Source organism: Tursiops truncatus, chromosome 15 (assembly GCF_011762595.2).
Source record: "Tursiops truncatus isolate mTurTru1 chromosome 15, mTurTru1.mat.Y, whole genome shotgun sequence".
NCBI lineage: Eukaryota > Metazoa > Chordata > Mammalia > Artiodactyla > Delphinidae > Tursiops > Tursiops truncatus.
This window is the reverse complement of record NC_047048.1, coordinates 71,261,598-71,277,602: the sequence shown is the minus strand read 5'-3', so window position 1 is coordinate 71,277,602 and position 16,005 is coordinate 71,261,598. Positions and strand designations below refer to the sequence as shown.

Here is a 16,005-nt window from a genome sequence, read left to right as displayed (position 1 = left end):
GAGGTTCAGAGAGTGTGTGGAACTTTTCTGAGTCTAAGTGGATCAGAACAGAGGTCTGGGTGACAACACAGTATTGCCTGCTTCTGAAATCCGGAAGGGAATCAGAGAACAGGGGGTACCTGGACAGAATGTGAGGCTGGATGTCTGAATGGGGATGAAAAGACTCTCTTCCTTGCCCAGGTACAGATTCCCAGATGAGCAGAACCTGGCCCAAATGAGGACATGGGACCAATGGATACCTGGTCCAAAGTCATGTCTCCCAAAATGGGCCCCTTATCATGCCATGAACCCCTTATTTCTTTGAATTAATAACTCCCCTTGACACTATAAATGATTAAAAATACTAGTGGGCTCCAGCTGCCAGGAGACAGCTGTTTAGGCATCAGCTGGAATCAGAGAAATTTACATTTGTAACAATTTAATCAAAATAGCCAGTTCCATGGGAAGGTAGAATGAACACTGGTCTAGGAAACAGGGAACCAGATCTTGGTGGCCCTGATTTGCTGAGTGAAATTATGAAAGGCATTTCTTCCTAAATTTCTCTCCATAAAATTGATATAAAACAATGATGAAAAATCTGAAAGTGAAATTAAGAAAACACTCCCATTTACCACTGCAACAAAAAGAGTAAAATATCTAGGAATAAACCTACCTAAGCAGACAAAAGACCTGCATGCAGAAAATTATAAGACACTGATGAAAGAAATTAAAGATGATACAAATAGATGGAGAGATATATCATGTTCTTGGATTGGAAGAATCAACATTGTGAAAATGACTCTACTACCCAGACACCTTCAAACTCTTAGAGGAAAACATAGGCATAACACTCCATGACATAAATCACAGCAAGATCCTTTTGACCCACCTCCTAGAGTAATGGAAATAAAAACAAAAATAAACAAATGGGACCTTATGAAACTTAAAAGCTTTTGCACAACAAAGGAAACCATAAACAAGACCAAAAGACATCCCTTAGAATGGGAGAAAACATTTGCAAATGAAGCAACTGACAAAGGATTAATCTCCAAAACATACAAGCAACTCATGCAGCTCAATATCAAAAAAACAAACAACCCAATCCAAAAATGGGCAGAAGACCTAAATAGACATTTCTCCAAAGAAGATATGCAGATTGTCAACAAACACATGAAAGAATGTTCAACATCATTAATCATTAGAGAAATGCAAATCAAAACTACAATGATATGTCATCTCACACCGGTCAGAATGACCATCATCAAAAAATCTACAAACAATAAATGCCGGAGAGGGTGTGGAGAAAAGGGAACCGTCTTGAACTGTTGGTGGGAATGTAAATTGATACAGCCACTATGGAGAACAGTATGGAGGTTCCTTAAAAAACTAAAAATAGAACTACCATATGACCCAGCAATCCCACTACTCGGCATATACCCTGAGAAAACCATAATTCAAAAAGAGTCATGTACCAAAATGTCCATTGCAGCTCTATTTACAATAGCCAGGACATGGAAGCCACCTAAGTGTCCATCGACAGATGAACGGATAAAAAAGATGTGGCACGTATATACAATGGAATATTACTCAGCCATAAAAAGGAACGAAACTGAGTTATTTGTAGTGAGGTGGATGGACCTAGAGACTGTCATACAGAGTGAAGTAAGTCAGAAAGAGAAAAACAAATACCATATGCTAACACATATATATGGAATCTAAAAAAAAAAAAAAAAAGAAAAATAATGGTCAGAAGAACCTAGGGGCAAGACAGGAATAAAGATGCAGACCTGCTAGAGAATGGACTTGAGGATACGGGGAGGGGGAAGGGACAAAGTGAGAGAATGGCATGGACATATATACACTACCAAACGTAAAATAGATAGCTAGTGGGAAGCAGCCGCATAGCACAGGGAGATCAGCTTGGTGCTTTGTGACCACCTAGAGGAGTGGGATAGGGAGGGTGGGAGGGAGGGAGTTGCAAGAGGGAAGAGATATGGGGACATATGTATATGTATAACTGATTCACCTTGTTATAAAGCAGAAACTAACACACCATTGTAAAGCAATTATACCCCAATAAAGATGTTAAAAAAAAGGGTTGGGGGGGGGAAAGTACATCTACCCACAGACTTTTCTTTGTCCCTAACCCCTTGCTTGGATTGTTTTGTAAATCCGGTGCCAAAATCACCAAGGGAGGGTGTGCAGGGACAAAAGTATTTTATCCTTGAAAGTTGCTATGAAAGTAGCGCTTTAATATTTTCATGATAACAACAGCAAAAACAAAATGGTAATTACATGACGTGAAGGATTTAACTATTCTTACTGTGGTAAACATTTTGCAGGGTATACATGTATCAAATCACCACATTGTACACCTCAAACATTCATGTTATATGTCAATTTTTATCTCATTAAAGGTGGGGGGAGGGGGGCTTCCCTGGTGGCGCAGTGGTTAAGAATCCGGCTGCCAATGCAGGGGACACGCGTTCAAGCCCTGGTCTAGGAAGATCCCACATGCCACGGAGCAACTAAGCCCGTGCGCCACAACTACTGAGCCTGTGCTCTAGACCCTGCGAGCCACAACTACTGAAGTCTGCACGCCACCACTACTGAGCCCACGCACAGCAACTACTGAAGCCCACACGCCTAGAGCCCATGCTCTGTAACAAGAGAAGCCACCACAATGAGAAGCCCACGCACCGCAACGAAGAGTAGCCCCCGTTCGCCACAACTACAGGAAGGCTGTGCACAGCAAGGAAGATCCAACGCAGCCCAAAATAAATAAATTTATTTTAAAATAATAATAAATAAATAAAGCTGGGGCAAAAGAGACAAAATCGAAGGGGTAAATACTGCTATCTTCACCATACAGAATCTTCACATTCGGGAGCATGTTAATTATTTATTCAAGACTTTTTTATGTGCTACATGAACACTTGTTTACATTTCTTTTTTAAAGTTCTGCCTGTCTCTCATTAAGTTTATTTGTTGAGCGGTTTAATTGTGTTGATATTATAAGTGGGAATTTTCTTCCATTCCATTTTCTGGTTATTGCTAGTTTATAATAAAAATAGGATTTATGGGAATTCCCTGGCAGTCCAGTGGTTAGGACTCAGCGCTTTCACTGCCGTGGGCTGGGGTTCAATCCCTGGTTGGGGAACTACGATCTTATAAACCACATGGTGCAGCCAAAAAAATTAAAAATAAAAATAGGATTTAGCTTAATTTTTAAATAGGATTTATCATCACATACTCACTGTGTGTCTTTGGGTGATTAAGTGAAGCTTTCATGGGCTTCAAACTCTTAACAAAATTAAAGATGTGTATACTACCCATCTGAGAGAGTTCTAATGAAAAATAAATAAGACAATACAGATAACATATTTAGTACAGGATCTGGAACAGAGAAAACACTAAAACACAGAAACTGTTCTTACCACCAATGGTGTATTACGTGTTTGTCAGGCCAGAAGTTTAGCCACTGCTCTCACCTGTGCTCCAAGATGTGCAGTCCAGTCCATCCCCTGGAGAATGAGAGGAAAACCCTGGCTTGTAGGCCCCTGGGAGGGACCAAGGGGCAGCGGGCTCTCTGTTCTCTCACCCTCAACAAAGCCTCTGCTCCCCACCTCCCCTCTAGCAGGAACCCAACACACACACAGAAAGAAGAGGTGTTTCAGGGGCCATAATGTCAGGGCTGAACTGACATTCATTATTATATTTCCAGAATGATTTCATTCAACCCCCCTCAGAATGAGTAGACAACTGAGGCTCAGAGATTTGTCTGAGGTCATCCAACAACTGGGGAGGAGGCTGGGGCTAGAACTCGGGTCTCCTGACGCCCAAGCCTGTGCTCTGCCCACTTCACCCCAAATGCTCCTCCCCCTGTGGCTTTGACCTTCCCTGAGAACTTCATTGTCCAAGGACAGTGGGGCAGGTGAGCCAACAGCAGAGCCACGAGGTCATCCAAGTTTGCCCAACATACACCCTTCTGCTGTCTTCACTCCTCGAGTCTGCTCTACCCCAACTTGTACATCTCCAGAGAACATTATTCAGCGATCACAAGAAAGGATCAGGGACTCAGTGTGTCTTGCGTCCTCGTTCACATCTTCAAATAGAAAGCTGGGAGAGGATGTCGCTTAACCCAAAGGAATTATGTGTTATTGGAGGCCCCTCAGGCATGAATAGGAGAAATGCTTCATGAGCAGGGATTTCCCAGCATGTGTTTCTATGTCTTCTTGGGAGGACATAGATCCCTGGGAAACATGAAAGGAAAAGAAGGAGGGAGCTATAGATTTAGCCACAAGGGTTGGCTAGTCACACTGACAGGGTTGATCATAGCCAGGTCAGAAGTAGGGGTCAATTGGGAAGGTTTTAGGTTTTATTTCCCCGGTCCAAGGCCAAAGGCAAAATGTCTAGGTTTCCATTTCCTGGTGAAATAGAGGCTGCAGTTCTTGGGTTGATTATTGGATTTCTACAGTGAACCCTAGGAATGGGCCTTTCGTTCCTGCCCCCGCTCTCCTTCACACAACAGTAACATCTGCCGTGGGTCCCTCTCCACTCGCCACTGGGGACTGGAAGTCCCAACTCCACACCCATCCCCCCAGAGCTTCCAGGGGCCCAGAAGTCATAGGAGCCAGAAACAAATGGAGTAGAAAGTGGTCTTTTATTGGAGAGTCCATGAGAGAGGCATCCCAGGTTTGGGCACCCGGATGAAAGGAAGAATGGGCAGTGCGGGAGAGGGTAGTGCTACAGGCACCAGGATCTGCATCCCTGGGGACTTCACCGGTGCAGCAAGAACAGACTCCACCTGGTAGGAGAAAAGAGAATCAGAGATGTGATTCAGCAGGTCAAAGACTCAGAGGCAGTGGGAGGCAGGACCAAGTCCACTTGTCATCCCTCTCAGGACGAGACCCCTCGGTCTCTCCATCACCTCCCCATGTCCTCTCCCCCACCAACCTAGGATCACTCTCCACCTCTCAGCCTTTCTGTGCCTTCACAGGTCACCTCTTCCTCCACCCAGTTCTCACCTCACCGGGGATTCTTACAGACATTCCCGCAATAGCCCACACAGCACTTCTTGAGCCCCCAGCATTGATCATCTGTCACACATTTGTGAGTGGGATGTTTGAAGGGGCACTGGAACAGAACGCTGGGGCAGGAGCCAGTCTTAGTGGACTGTCGGAATCCGACTGGATCTTCTTGACCTTCGACTGGATCTTGACCTTCGACTAGATCTTGACCTTCGACTGGATCTTCTTGACCTTCGATTGGATCTTGACTTTCGACTGGATCTTGACCTTCGACTGGATCTTGTCCTTTGATCAGAACATTGCCTTTCGTAGTGCCTTGACCTTTAGGACAACAAAGAAATATCCCCACATTTAGAACAGTGTACCTGCTTTAACTAACTTTAACTAGTCTTTCCTCCAGGTCCAGCCACTGTTCACTGCAGTGTCCCTCAAAATGTGACTTGAGATAGGGGAGCTATCTCAAGGGCTAGCTGGGGTCTGTGCTCTTGGAAGGCTGGGACCGGGGTTCCTCGGGTGTCCATTTCTTCCCCTCACCCTCCATTCTGGGTCTTAGGGTCCTCACGAGGATATGCCAGACTGAAGTGTCTTTCAGAGGTGTCACTTTGGCATCTCTGAGGAAACTTAATGGAAAGGAAAGGAGCCGTGAGACACTTACCAGGAGACCTGAGCTCCATCCTGGCTCTGGAGACTGTCTTGACAAATCCTCACCCCTCCCTAGGTCTCAATGTCCTCCTTTGGAAAATAGGGGTCTTCAAACTACATGATTTTTGAGGCCCTGTTGGTTCTTAACCTTCTCTTAGAGGACTGATGACAGGTGATTTTACGGGGCAGATAGGCAGGGGACAGACCCCACACCCAGCGACCAGATTCCTGGGACCCCTCACTTCATTGAACGTTCTGTCCAAGTATCAACACTTGAGGCCAAGGTCATGTAACAACACTCCTTCCACAAACAGCCCTGATATCTCAGTCCTGGGGTGGAAAGCATGTAGAGTCTAGTAGGCAACTTCCTACTTCTCTGGATACGCTGGAAACCTACTGTCCAGGCTGAAGAGTGGGCTCTAGCCCTGCCTGCTGCTCTGGAAGTACCCCCTGTCAGTACCCAGGCTGCCCCCAACATCCTCTCCTCAACCCAACCCAGCCCCACCCAGGCCACTTCCCTATTCACCTCTTACGACAGCTGCCTTTGCCACCAGCGTCCCAAGGACAAGAAGCACTACCACCAGGATCAAGAAGTTTCTGGACTTCATGTTGTCAGGAAGGTGAATGGCTAAGAGCTGAGGCCAAACCTAGTTTTATGCAGCTCCAGCTTGGCCGGGTGCCAAGGGTGGGTCTGTGGTTTCACAAGGGACAAGGGGTGCATTTTCTTAGTTCTACCAGGAAATATCCACTTCCATCCTGGAAAGCACCTTGGGCCCTTCCCCAAGGATTATTTACAGGGAGAAATGGCAGTTACTGTTGCATCATCTCTCATAGCCCCAATAGCTACCTCACTTTCTCACAAAGAAGCAGGGCTGGCTCCCCTTGGGCACCATTACAGCCAAATTCTTCATACTTAGAATAGAAAGAATATGGAGCCCCAAGAAGAGAAAGGAATCACCCATGGTCATTTAACAAGTCAGTGGTAGGTCTGATGTTCAGTTTTCATAGGCAAGGTGTTCCCCAGTTACTCCCTGTTCCTGCAAGACCCACCCAGACCTACCCTAACAGTTTACCCCTCCCAGCATCAAGCTGGGCTTTTCTTTCATTCTCCCCTAACCCCAAGAAAAACTCTCAAAGGCATGTTTGCCTTGGACGTCTAATGACTAATCAGTGTACTTTTCCATTTCACAGGTAGTCTCTGAAATGCCCCAAGAAAGTAACAGGGAAGGTGGAATTTGACATCTGGAATGGCATGATGCCCTTGAAATCACAGTCAGAAGAGAGAAAACACCCATAAAATAAAAGGAAGAAAATATAAATCATCTATAAGGTGGACATCTACAGTGCATACATCCAACATGGCTTCCTCCTTCTTAGAACAGCATGCTGTTTCTTCTGAAGAACTCTTGTTTCTTTGTACCATCAACTTAGGAATCTAATGGGGACTGCTGATCATGAAAGCCTGACCCCCAGTCACAGCAGGGTGCGTGTGTGTGTGTGTGTGTGTGTGTGTGTGTCTCAGGTCTACTGATGTCCTTTATTTGAATAGACACTAAGGGGAAGGGGGAAGTCCCTCCTTTTGGTAAAGGTGGTAGAGATGAGCCTGGGAACTCCAGAAGCTATGGTTCCAGTCTGGGAGTAGGTTAACTGTGCAAGAAAAAGGAAACTAATTCACTTAGAAAATCAGAGAAATGATGGTGAGAGAGGAATCGGAAGGCACAAACCAGCCCTTCATTCCCCTTTATCTTGAGAGCAGCTCTTCCCACACCCTTCCCCTAGTTCAGTTATGACCCAATAAATTGGCTTTCTGCCTAAGCTAGTCTGAGAAGGTATTTTGTCATTGCTACCATAGTTCAGAGTAATAAAAATGAATTGGGTGTTGTTGGGTGAGTTGGGTGTTGTCAGGGACAGAACCTGAATTGTGGAAATGACAGTTGAGCTCTGGGTGAGACAGCGATTGAAGCAAACTAATTATTTTATAGTAAGCCAGTTGTTTAAATCTTCACCTTTGTCTCTTTGGACTCGGACCACATGCCTACCAATGCTGAAACACTAAGGAGATATAAACAAATGTCAGAACATTAGAGTCTGCAGGCTACTTTAAAAAAAAATTTTAAAAAGCTCACTGCAAAGTAAGCTATACAAACAAAAGAATTGTGTAGAACATACCTATATTCTTTAAAGAATTAAAGCATTACAATGGAAGCCTGTACTCACGTGCCAGGTGAAAAAGGAGACTATTTACTCTACAGCCTATTACCCTATTAGCCTTTACTCCTATCCAATTTCTTCCCTCTCCATCCTCCACAGAGGCAACACTTTCTTGGATTTTCTAATTTTCTGTTAATTCAAGCATCTTGCTCATTTCTAATTGGGTGGTCTATCTTTTTCTTGTTGACCTGTAGAGAAAAGAAACCCTCACACATTACTAGTGAGAGTATATATTCATGCAACCGATTTGAAAGTAAATTTGGATCAGCTAGTAAAATTGAACATGAGCAAAATCTTTGAGATTTTTATCAATCTGATGGGTGAGAAGTGATACATTGCTGAAGTGTTTAGTTAGCATTTCTCTATCATGAATTATTTCAAGCATTTCTTCGTATTTTAAAAGCCACTTATATTTCTTTACCTGAAAACTTCATTTCTTTTGCTCATTTTCCTATATAGTCATTAACCTTTTTCTTCTTAATTTCTAAGCACTCTTTATCTATTATAGAGAAAGGTCGTTTGTCTGTGATACGGTTTATAAATAATTTTTTTTTTTTGCGATACGCGGGCCCCTCACTGTTGTGTCCTCTCCCGTTGCAGAGCACAGGCTCCGGACGCGCAGGCTCAGCGGCCATGGCTCACGGGCCCAGCAGCTCCGCGGCATGTGGCATCTTCCCAGACCGGGTCACGAACCCGTGTCTCCTGCATCGGCAGGCGAACTCTCAACCACTGCGCCACCAAGGAAGCCCTAAAAAATTTTTTTTAAACACTGAAGTCTTTTATTCTGTTTCCCTCAGATCCTAAGAGTTTCCATTTCATTTGTTACCCCATAGATGAAATCTATTAGCAAACTGCATGCATATTTACATCAGTCAAGAAGTTTGAGCAGATACTTCCAACAAAGCATGTAATATGTGAATTAGATATTTTGAATGTTGAAGGAATTAAAGAATCAGTCAGCTACTGGAGGTAATTTGTGCGGATTCTGAAGTATTTCTATACAACGTTGCTTCTAACAGAAAAGGGAAAACCCTGACTCAGGGTTTGGCTTCTTATTGTGCAGAAAGATTTGAGGACCAAGTTTCAGATATGGTGGGGTCACTCACCCTCATATCTAGTGAGTTCCATATATGAAAAGGCTTTCCTTTTGTTTTACAAGTAACTCCTTATTGTAGGCTAGCCTTTCACCATTGAGAAATTAGGGTTTCGGTCTTAATCTAAGCAACACTGAGGTTAATTGCATCACCTCCATCCACAGGGGTCTGGCACCCAGGGAAGCCAAGGGTGAGAACAGGGTGAGCCCAGGACACACATGTTAGCAGAGACAGTGCAGCATGATGAGGTGTGCCTCCAACACCCTAAGTGTGCTTTAGTTACCAGAATATTTGGCACACCCACAAATTAAGTAGCAAAACATTTTAATCCATTAATTCTAAAACTAACAGAGACATTTTATATCCGGTGCCACCTCCTCAAAAGTCTACTGCAGATTAGACAGCCAGACTGCAGGTTACAAAGCCAGACATTACAGTTGAAGATGCAGTTTGGGACAAGACCATCATGGGGAGATTTTCCTCCTCTTTGCTCATAAACATAAGCTGTCAGCTTAAAAAAAATCCTCAGACATAAGAAGAAAGCTTTCTCTCTCTGTAACCTCTTTATTTTAAACCTGTCTGTAATGTTTGAAGGCAAAACAGATAATCAGCGAACCAACCTCCCAAGCAAGTACAAGGATCTGAGCTGGACTCCTGGGACTAAAGACTGGTTTAGTTCTATTTCTACCAACACTGTGATGTGAGGTACCATGGTTCTTGTTTTCGTTACAAGAGGTGTTAGGAAAGAATGCCCGCACACAATTAATAATAGCTTATCTAGCACGTAACTCTGCAGCACAGGACCAACAACAGGAGTATTTTAAAGCAGGGTGGAGAAGAACGTAGACATTCATACAAGTTAAGGTTTCCTTTGTTTCTTCCCCTCTTTTTACAAGGAGAATTCAGCTCAGAGACAAACTCCAGAATGCCCGTACTGTCCTTTGGCCCACTAGGCCCAGAGAGCCTCAGGCTTCAGTGATGTGTCCTTCTCAGATGAGGAAATCATAGATTTCCCATGTTTTGTTCACGTCTGTCTTGATGAGTGTTCTTGCCTGTGCCAGTCTCAAGCCTCCTTGCTTGTTACATTCGTTCAGTAGAGCAGATTTGTATTCCAAATAGGCTCCTGGGAACAACCTCACCATCTGACAGAGCTCCTTTTCTTTTTCATTCAACTTCTCTGTGCCAGGGAGGCCAGTGAGGTTCAAGCGTGGTGAACTTCGTCTACCTGAATTCGAAGCCATTGGTACGGAAGGACTCAGGCCAGAATCAACGTCAGCCTGCCGGCGGAGCCACTACTGGCAGGCGCTACGGTCCTGGATGTACTGGAGAACCTCTGGGAGCATAGGGCGTTTGAGACGTTCCTCTTCTGGAGTCTTTCTGAGGTGATCCTAGGTTCTGGCACTACAAAAATTGGTAATGCCTGCTGTCCTGTATTTCTGGAGCCTCTTGATTTCCCTTCGGAGTTCGAATTCCAATGCATGGCTTTCAATGAACTTGTCATGCTCCACCGGCGCCACTATCCTTGCAAATCGCCTCATTGTTTCTGAAGGCTCTTGGACTAGCTTGGGATACCGCCGTTCCATTAACTGAAATTTTCTAAGGTTGATTGATCCATGGTCTCTTATAATTTTTTTTCTCCTTTGTCTCTCCTTTAACCTAGAATGATAGATATCTACAACAGCCATCTTCAGAGTGTGTAAAATGTCCGAGTCATCTTCAACAAAATCAATGTCTCTCAAGTCCTCTTCTGAATAATTGTCAAATCCTCATTGAAATCTGCCATGTGCCGAGAAAGCAAGGAGTCAAAGGTAGGTCGGGGAGGGTCATCTGTAGAGTGAAATGGAATGGCTGTGTCAGCAGTTTTTGCCTCCTCTGCTTGCTTCAGGTTCAGCAGGGTAGATGCAAACAGATGGTTACTGATGAAATGCTTCACTCCTCCTTGGTCTTGGTGCACATTTGATTGGCTACATCCTGTCAATTTCCAAAGCCGCAGTCCATCACAGCTTCTAAAAGGGCCATTTCTTCTTGAGCAGTCCAGCTGGGGTCAAGAACAGGAAAATCTGAGGTCATTATTTCGTAAGTGTGAATACTTTGATGTTTCTTGTACTCAAATCCTCGAGTGAAACATGCTAAAGGAACTCAAACGGTCCATTTCCCAGTTGGCAAAGACTGTTGCTTTGATCTTCCTCAATGTAGGAATCTTTCAAGGAGATTTCAGAACTGGCCAACACATACACCAAAGCTGGCCACCACCCCCCTCACCGCGTCCCCCTCCTCCACCTAAATAAAAATTTTAACTCATTCTTAGACCTGCACAAAACAGCTCAGGGTGGCACCCTTTCCTCCTCTTATCTAGATATTGCCTCCTGTTGTTTGGTTACTTCTGCTCTGGACTTCTGCATTTCTGCTTCATGATATCCTTAAACTGGTGAAATTGGTTCATTATTTTCTTTCAATTCATGTGCCAAAAAAAAAAATCTAAATGATACAAAAGGGATCATAGAAAAAAAAACTTTCTAAATTGAAACAGACACCAGAAAAAGTAGAAAATCTGAATAATATTGTAACTATCCGAGAGATGGAATCAACAGTCAACAATTATTTGACCAAAAAGAAGCATTAGGATCAGATTTCTTCATAAGAAAAGGCAATCAAGGAACAACTAATTCTAATATGATATAAATAGAAAATAAGACACAATTTCCAGCACGTTTTATGAAGTAAACATAATCTTGATACCAGAACTTAATAAGAATTTGTGTCAATTATAGCTCAATAAAGCTGTTAAAAAATAAAATTCTTGGGGCTTCCCTGGTGGCGCAGTGGTTGGGAGTCCACCTGCCGATGCAGGGGGCACGGGTTCGTGCCCTGGTCCGGGAGGATCCCGCATGCCACGGGGCGGCTGGGCCCGTGGGCCATGGCCACTGGGCCTGCGCGTCCGGAGCTTGTGCTCTGCAGCAGGGGAGGCCACAACAGTGAGAGGCCCGCATACCACAAAAAATAATAATAAAAATAAACAAATAAATAAATAAATAAAATTCTCAACAAGGATACTATGAAAAAGGAAGATTCTAAGCCAGTCTCACTCATAGAACATAGATTCATGAACACAAAAATCCTAAATAAGTCACTTACCACCTGAATGCAGTCATATGCAAAAAGGACAATTTTTTGTGACTAATTTTAATTTATCTTAGCTATCAAAGGTAGTTTAATGCTAGAAACTCAATTAATGTAATTCACCACACTAACAGATTAAAGAAAAAATATAAGCTTAGATATAGAGCAGCATGCAATAAAATTCAAGATGCAGTTGCAATATAAAAATAGCAAATTAGGAATGAAGAATAATTCTTTTAAAGTGATAAAAACTACCCCATAGCAAACATCATACACAAATGTGAAAGGTTTTAACCTCTCCTTACAAAATCAGGAACTATTCCCAATTCTGTTCAATATTATACGGGATAACCTATTCTATAGCATCAGACAAGTAGAAGAAATAAAAGGTGCAAGTAAGTATTGGAAAGAAAAAACAAAACTGTCATTATTCAAAGATGATGCAACTGTGTTCAAAAAATTCCAGACAAATCTACAGATAAATTGTCAGAATCCATGAGAGTTTATTATGACAGACACATACAAAGGAACTATACAAAAATCAATGGTACTCTATACATCAACAATACAAATCAGTAAATGAAATTTTATTGATATATATAATTATATAAAATATGAAGAGCTTATGAATAAATGTAATAAATTTTGTGCAGAACCACTACAGAGGAAATTAGAAAACTTTAGTGAGAGACATTTTTTAACATCCTCAAATCAGAAAGGTATACCATGTTCATGGATTGGAAGACTGAATATGATAAGGATGCCAATTCTCTTCAAACTGATTTTTAGTCTCAATGCTATCAAACCCCCAGAAAGGTTTTTGTAAAAGTAAACCAAAAAAAAAAAAAAAAGGCAATATAATTCTAAAATGCATACAAAAAGTGCAAAAGACAAGATAGCCAAGATACTCTTGAAGAATAATTTAATAAGACTTGATATAGGAAATATCAAGGTTTATTTTAAAGCTGTAATAATTATGATAAAGTGGTATTACAACAATGATAGATATGTAAATGAAACAGAATAGAGAGTCCAAAAACAGATGATTGCACATAATGAGAGTATGTTTTCAACTTGGCTGTAGTAAACAAATATCACTTTGGTTATATTAAGAAGGCCGCACATCATAATATTAATATACATTCCCTGAATGGTTGATAGGAGGATACAGGTTAAAAAGGTAGGATAGAAGGAAGGAGGAGGCAAATAAAAACAAACAAATAAATAAATATTGCTTTACCAAAGAACTCATCAAGTCTGATGTGATCCTATTACATTTATAAATATAAATGTCCATGAAATCTTACCAACAGAAAAAAAAAGAAGAGTAATATATGTGTTTTGATAATATTTCAGTCGAATATAGAACTCCTGACAATATTTATGTATGAAAAAGGAAAAGAGTTTGAAGGAATACACACTGCTGTGAACATTGGTTACATGATGATGACGGGAGGGGACAAGTATGAGTAGTTTTTCCTTTATATGTATTAGTTTCTAATTTTTTTGCTTGTCACAACTGTCGACGAAACTTCAGTTAACAGTCAAGTTAAGAAGAAAAGAGGGGGGCTTCCCTGGTGGCGCCGTGGTTGAGAGTCCGCTTGCCAATGCGAGGGGACACTGGTTCGTGCCCCGGTCTGGGAGGATCCCACATGCCTCGGAGCGGCTGGGCCCGTGAGCCATGGCCGCTGAGCCTGCGTGTCCGGAGCCTGTGCTCCGCAATGGAAGAGGCCACAACAGTGAGAGGCCCAAGTACTGGAAAAAAAAAAAAAAAAAAAAAAGAAGAAAAGAGGGAATTTTATTTGAGCCAAACTGAGAATTATAATCCGGAATACAGACTCTCAGGAAGCTCTGAGAAACTGTTCCACCAGGTGGAAGTTGAAGGCACAGTCATATACATTTTCGAGACAAAGAATCATACATCAAAATGACATATTGATACTTTACACAAAGTTCACCAAGGATACATATTCCGGGTAAGCACATACAAAGAGAGCAGCAAGTCCATGACCACTACAGAGTTGGGAAAGAATGCTATTCTTTTAAGAAGTTGCACTGCTAGTGTCAAAAGAAAGGGGAAAAAATTATCTTTATGGTCAAACAGACACTCTTATCTTTGAGGAGGTTTGGTTAATGTGTAATGCAGATGCACACTGCTTATCAGGGAGGGAGGGAAGAGACCCAAACGAATGCAGAGAGAGAATTTTATGTTTAATTTTTTTTTGTCCTGCCTGAAAATATGAATTTTATTTCATCACAGCAAAAGTGATCTGAACATATCAAATAAAGAAAATTAAAATTCATAAAGAATAAAGAACTTAAGCAACCATGTGAGTGGAGAAAGGCTAATTGAGAGTTGTATCTAAAGAAGTGATTATATACATGTAATCACTTTTAAAAAATATTTATTTAATTTATTTATGCATTTTGGCTGCACGGGGTCTTTGTTGCGACATGTGGGGTCTTATAGCTGCGGCTTGTGAGCTTCTTAGTTGCGGCATGTAGATTCTTAGTTGTGGCACGCATGTGGGACCTATTTCCCAGACCAGGGATCGAACCCAGGTCCCTTGCATTGGGAGCACCGAGTCTTACCCACTGGACCACCAGGGAAGTCCCTATATACATGTAATCATTAATGCAAGTGTTAAGAAGAGATGCTTAAATTATGTGTCATAATGTAAAAATATAATAATGCGTTATTCTGATGCAGTCAAAAGAAATCACTCTAGGTAGTTCAAGCAGAAAAAGAACTTCAGCTATTGTACGAGCACATTTCACTGTAAGAATCCAAATCACACGTGAAATCCTGGATGTGAAAGAGTCTGGGAAAAAATAGGCATTTGCTTTACAACCCCTGCAGGAAGGCATTCTGGGATCAGTTGAAATGCTTGTTGATGAAGACACTGCAGGTACCTGCCATACCCCTGCACCCTCCCACACTTACACTTCCAAACATCAGTAAATATTCACCTCTCAGAAGGCAAAGCACCCACCTTGCGTGGGAGTTGAAGTGAACGGGTCTGAGAACAAGAAAGGTCGGACACAAGTGCTGGGAGATAAAAAAAAAAAAAAAAAAAAAAGAAAGATAAAAAAAAATGCATCGGGGAAAAAGAATATGGAGTACTGAGAGAGGTTATTACCTTGAAATGTTGGAGTAATATCTCTTAGTGGCCATGGCTGATGGCGGAAGCCCTCCTATTTCAGATGAGTACTTAACAATCAAAGAAGTCCACACGTGTATTAAGAAAACTGTCCGTTATTGTAGCAACAGAGGAGGGAGCCCTTGAGCTAAGAAACTAAGGAAACTATTCTAACCTCCAACCCATCCCACTCCAGTAAGATATTCCTTTCAATAACTGGTCCATGAAAATCTACTGATTTTAAAATAAGAAAGAAATTTAGAAATCATAGACCATACAAAAATACTCCTTTTTAAAAAACAGAAATGAGTAGCAAAGCTTAAAAGCATTTAAAACAGGATTTTTAAAATCCCCAGTACAATGTCACCACAAAGCTGAGAAAAACTGATATTCTAAAATAAATGTTTAAAATTAGTAAAGCAAATTAAAGGTATGAGGAACCATCATAAAGCAGAAATACAGAAACTCAAAGAAGAGATAGCAAAATAGCAGGGAGATGTGAAATGGAATCTGAAAGACAGTAGAGAAATTGAAGAAAAGGACAAAAACATTTCATAAATAAGGACTAAGTAAAGTAAGGAAGAAAATGGAAAACATAAGAAAAGCAAAGAACATGAAATAAAAATGAAGAAGTAGCTTAAAAATACAGAGAGAGTCTTAAATATTAAAAAGTCAATGGCGATTCACCAGACACATAAATCAAGTCCCACAAAGAAGAAAATCAAAACAACAAAATAGAAGAATTATTTAAAACTATAATTGAGGAAAATATCTCTGAAATAATAGATT

General features: G+C 41.7%; 1 protein-coding gene and 1 pseudogene across 1 annotated transcript; both read right to left on the bottom strand.

Annotated features, from left to right (window-relative positions):
* Positions 1–4,625: 4,625 nt before the first annotated feature.
* Positions 4,626–6,310, bottom strand: PI3 (peptidase inhibitor 3). The gene is made up of 3 exons (XM_004310335.4): positions 6,178–6,310; positions 5,007–5,330; positions 4,626–4,786 (listed from the first exon to the last, which is right to left on the bottom strand). The coding sequence occupies exons 1-2, from the start codon at positions 6,257–6,259 to the stop codon at positions 5,008–5,010; spliced, it is 405 nt and encodes a 134-aa protein (XP_004310383.3). The 5' UTR covers positions 6,260–6,310; the 3' UTR covers positions 4,626–4,786; position 5,007.
* Positions 6,311–9,312: 3,002 nt separating this feature from the next.
* On the bottom strand, positions 9,313–11,143 carry LOC117308329 (transcriptional adapter 2-alpha pseudogene; annotated as a pseudogene).
* Positions 11,144–16,005: the final 4,862 nt, after the last annotated feature.

Excerpts from the sequence above, each read along its gene's own strand:
- PI3 (XM_004310335.4), bottom strand. The coding sequence starts at position 6,259 with ATGAAGTCCAGAAACTTCTTGATCCTGGTGGTAGTGCTTCTTGTCCTT. Across the intron at positions 5,331-6,177 it reads AAAGGCAGCTGTCGTAAGAG|GTCAAGGCACTACGAAAGGC; the intron begins GTGAATAGGGAA and ends GTTGTCCTAAAG.